Source organism: Triticum aestivum, chromosome 2A (genome assembly GCF_018294505.1).
Source record: "Triticum aestivum cultivar Chinese Spring chromosome 2A, IWGSC CS RefSeq v2.1, whole genome shotgun sequence".
Taxonomy (NCBI): Eukaryota; Viridiplantae; Streptophyta; class Magnoliopsida; order Poales; family Poaceae; genus Triticum; species Triticum aestivum.
The window spans coordinates 570,131,124-570,136,009 of NC_057797.1; the positions used below are offsets into that span (position 1 = coordinate 570,131,124).

The 4,886-nt window shown below is 46.0% G+C and overlaps 1 protein-coding gene across 1 annotated transcript; it reads right to left on the minus strand.

Annotated features, from left to right (window-relative positions):
- Window positions 1-1,524: 1,524 nt before the first annotated feature.
- On the minus strand, window positions 1,525-2,741 carry LOC123185592 (disease resistance protein RGA5). The gene is made up of 3 exons (XM_044597449.1): window positions 2,626-2,741; window positions 2,457-2,535; window positions 1,525-2,253 (listed from the first exon to the last, which is right to left on the minus strand). Exons 1-3 carry the CDS (start codon window positions 2,629-2,631, stop codon window positions 1,766-1,768), a joined length of 573 nt encoding a protein of 190 aa, XP_044453384.1. The 5' UTR covers window positions 2,632-2,741; the 3' UTR covers window positions 1,525-1,765.
- Between the last annotated feature and the right edge of the window lie 2,145 nt (window positions 2,742-4,886).

The following is a 4,886-nucleotide window of genomic DNA, read 5'->3' on the forward strand; positions in this document are numbered from 1 at the left end:
ACCAAAAATATTGCATACATGCATATTTGTCAGCTAATTTCTAATGCAAACTATTCAATAATCTATTTATGTTATTCAGAACAAAAATACTTCACACACTTTTGTGTTTTGTCTAATTGCAGGTGTATGGGACATTTGTACAATCCACATATGCAGATAAGGGAAAAGGAAAAGTTTAGGTTCTGTTCAAAAAGTCCTCTCACGTCACTTTTGGGCCAAGAGAAGATAGAGTCAAGTCTCTCACGTTCTGGATTCAGATTCGGACTGCACAGACATACCTGACTCAAAACGGCAACAACGTTTTCATACGGACTCCGAATTGGGTGATTCTTTTTTTATTGGAAACTAGATTTCGTGCTCTTTCCAACCCAATTGGATTCACCTTCAAATTCGTCCGGAGCGTTGAGTTATGAATGAAACAATCTGATGTTGCAGCAGAATCCGAGTCAAACTACAAGCCCAAATGTGTTGCATCACCTCCACTTGGGCCCATGAGCCTTGTACGACCTAGGGTTAGTTTTAGGCTGCCTTGGGACGTCCTCCCACCTCCTTGGCCGCCACCCCTTGTTCCTATATAAGTAGATCCATCTAGTAGCTTTTTCCTTGTGATTTGTTTAGTTAAAAGTTAGCCATTGCAACTTCGTATACTTCGTTTGTGTCCAACGACCAGACCAAGACCGCTTACGGATCCCCACCATTATCAATACTTCATATATATTCGCAATATTCAGATTGCATTATCATATTCTTGCTTGTTCTTCGATTGCGTGCAGGAATAGACCTTCGTGGTCAGGCTGATCGTGCTTCCAGCATCGTCAGTAACCTCGAGAGATTGATTTAGCGATTGCTAAGGCGCAACGTCATTCACGTTTGTAGTCGGATCGTCAAAGTCGCCTCCACCAAATCGATAGTTATCATCTCATCGAAAGATCGGGACACCCTCGCCTCTATCAGTTCCACCATGACATCACACCGCTGTGGTGCTTGCTATCACCCGTTGCCCAAACCATCGCCTCTACTTGTTTCCCTATTGCATGTGCAGCTGCTCGATCTTCTGTCAATCATTTATATACTACTGGTGGTGTGCTATACCTGGCCCGCTACTACTATTTATGTTACTGGTGCCATGGGGGCATCACGCCACTAGTAACATTTGTCAATAGCACTATATTAGTGGCATGGGGGCAACACGCCACCAATGATGTTTTTGGCATATGCCACTACTAGGCATTCATTTACTAGTGCGAGAAACTTGAATTGGTGGTGTCAATCAAAAGATAGGCAGACAAAAAGGTGGGTGGGGTAGGAGAACAGTGAACGGCAAGCTAGGTGGAGGCAGAGAGGTAGGGAACTTTGGCGCCTGCAGTGACTTCGTTTATGTTAAGATGTTGTGCCGACTCAATATCTCGAACATATTTATAAGGGTGTGCGTATGAGTATTCATAGTGATGAGTGTATCTGCGTCTATGTAAACAATTGCAAATTGTACTGTGTTTACTTTTTTCCCTTTCGGATTCTGCTTCCCCCTGTTTTAATAAGAGAGTAGAACTTAGCTTACATTCCACACCGTACGTAGATGTAATGCCTGGAGCTACATACATATTCACACAACACAACCATGAAACGCACACAGCTTCATCGGGAAAAAGAAAGGAAAAGAAAAAAAGAAACGCACACAGCTTGCCGTGTTTGTCCTATGTACAGTAATTACATGGAATCGGAAGTAACTGGCGCAGACACCATCCATCGATTCTCATTGCTGCTGCTACATGATGGAGCAGCTGTTGGCGTCATCCGAGTACCCATGGTGCACCACCGTGTGCGTGTTCGCCGCCGGCTGCTGCGGGTAGTAGTAACCCTGCTGCTGGTACTGTGCCGGGTAGCCGCCACCGCCACCGCCGCCGCCGCCGCCGCCGCCGTAGCTGTAGTAGTCTCGCCCGCCCGTTGTCGGAGGGTACGAGCCGGCGTTGTGGTAGTGGTCCCGACCGCTCCCGGAGTGCTGCTGCGGCGGGTAGCTCCCCGTGTAGTACATGTCGCGCGCGGTCACATGCTTGTACGGGCTCGGGCTCGGGTGGTAGCGGTACGGGTGGTACTCGCCGGCGAAGTCGTCGTCGTCGACGGTGCGCAGCTCCACCACCTCCGCGTGGCCCACCTTCCGGCGCAGCTTCTCGGTGAGGCGGTTGGAGTCGACCCCGGCGCCGATGACCAGCAGCAGGTTCTTGTCCTCGCCGGCGATCGTGACAGACTCCACCCCTGCTCGGTTCACGCAAAATTAAGTCAACGTGCATCCATGAACCGTGCAAACAACACGAGATTTAAGTTATAGTTTAGCCTCAAAATGTCTTATATTTTGATACGGCGGTAGTAATAATTAGCCATCAAACGTGCTAGTTCGTGACAAATCTTGAGGATTGAGAGGCGAAGGTAAGAGAGGTGTTATGGAGCTAGGGATTTACCGGTGACCGCAGCAGCCACCTTGATAGCCTTGGAATGGCCCTTCTCAGAGCTGATCTGGATCCTGATGACCATCTCCGTCTGCAAAAGTTTCAGTCCATGAAACTAGTTCTAATACTGACAGCAGGAAGAAACAAAACCGAATTTAACCAGGTGGCACTAAGATCTTACCCTCATCTTCCCCGTCGGTAGTCCTCCGATGAGCAAAGTAGAACTTAGTAGTACTAAGCAAGCACCAGCTCTACCAGCCCTTGGCAACTTGCTAAGCTAGCTTACGCTGTTATGCAGGAGGCTTGTACCCTGTGTGATAACACAGTAGTGACTTTATATACACGCACAAACCGACCCTGATTATTATTATTTTTGGCGGGGAAACCAACCTTGATTGAACGGCTATTAGCAAGATAATCAGCCCGCATTGACCTCACCGCCAAGTCGTCGGGGCCCCGAAGCATATCCCAACAGCCAACACCCTCATTTTTCCTTCTGAGAAAATATCACTGCGCTTTGTGGATCGAGAGCGACACCAACGGTTTATTTAGGGAGACCTCGCGTCCCTGACTGGACATGTCGACATGTCGTAGCGACTCACTGACTCGGCTACCGTAGATAACTCGTGCGCCCACGCAATCGAATGCCACTTGTACGCATGATCGCATCACATCGACGCGTGAGCGGCGGGTTTGGACGCGTCATTCCCCGAAAAGAAACGGGAAGAACGGAAAATTTTGGCCGGGTAGGACTTACGTGCCTCTGATACTGTTTTAATAGCCATGCAGAGTTATCGGGGGCGGTTATAGTAACTAGTGAGTGTAACGGGTGGCTGGGATTGGCAGTGCTGCCATGTGTGACAGTGAGATGGGGATCGGTGGCGAGTGCGAGGGTGAGCTGGAGAGTGGAGACTGAGCCGGCTGAGACCGACACATGGTAGCTAGGGGAGTGGGACACGATCAATCTATAGTTAATTCCGGGGCATGTAGCGAATCAACCTGTGGTTGAGTTGGTTAGGGGGACAGTGGTATCCCCAACCCACCAGGGTTCAAATCCTGATGCTCGCATTATTCCTGGATTTATTTCAGGATTTCCGGCGATACGCTTTCAGTGGGAGGAGACGTTCCCGTCGACGACGAGGCGCCTACGGTCACTTCGTAACGTGGCAAGTGATGCTGCAAAAGTTAGCTCCATTTTCTTAGACAAGGTAATTACGTATGCGTTGCAACGGGTATAAATAGTTTATTATTTTAGGCCGTGATTTATCAGTCCATATTAATATAACAACCCCGATCCCAAACGCTCGGATTTTAAGCATGCCATCCAAAACGATTTTTCATGGCAACTTACTTGACATGAGATGACAACTTTGGTTGTTAAAACATGACAACTTTGTCTCGGTTTGTTCTTTTTTTTTGTCAGAAAATTGTTATGTTTGCCAACCTCGCGTGAACTAAAGTTGCCATAAAAAACGTTCGGGTTACATACTTAAAATTCGAACGCTCAGGATTTATCATTTCCGTAATATAATTGTGTAAATAAATGTTTACCAAATCCTACATGTGATTTACCTGTAGGTAAGTTACCTATCATACTTTAGAATTCTTTTTTGTAATCATTTATTGGCTTACAAAAAAACATAAGTTTATTCGGTAAATCAATAAAAGGTGAGACATTTAAGGCGGATTTCAAGAAATTGTGCTTAGTAAAAGAATGGAAGCTTGGATGAAGTACTCCACCTGGCAGGAAAATAAACGATATTCCTTTTTTAGGTAGTACTCCACCCGTGTCAGGCGTATTCCAATACACAAAAGGAATAGAAAAATACATGCAATATGTAAATTCCTTAGTGGATGAGTTAGGCATACTGCGGGTATTCTTAAAAAAGAGAACATTCGTCTCTCGTCTATTATCGACGATTTAGAAGCTTTGGCTGAGGTTCGCCTATTATCTGTGCAAGAAATTGAGATCAAGAATCAATTGAATGCATAAATAGCTAGACTTCTGAGAAAAGAGGGGCTCAAGTGGTACCAACATTCAAACTCTCGGTTTATTCTGAAAGGGAATTCGAATACAAGTTACTTCCATGGTGTAGCCAACGCTAGACACCGGAAGAAACTTATTTATTCTCATGTACAGGAGGAGGGCACGATTGTGAACATGACAACTCAAATATACATTACTAATTATTATAAAAATATGTTCGAAACCCCAGAAGAAGGCAACTTCTCGATGGATGAGTCCTGAACAGATGATATGTCCCAGGTTTCTGTTGAGGAAAATAACCTTCTAACAGCTCCTTACTCTGAGGAGGAAGTAAAGAAGGTGGTTTTCCAAATGGAACACAACAAAGCACCAGGTCCGGATGGGTTTCCCGCTGAGTTTTATCAGAACTTCTGGGAGGTTATCAAACCAGGCCTTATAGAACTATTTGGCTACCT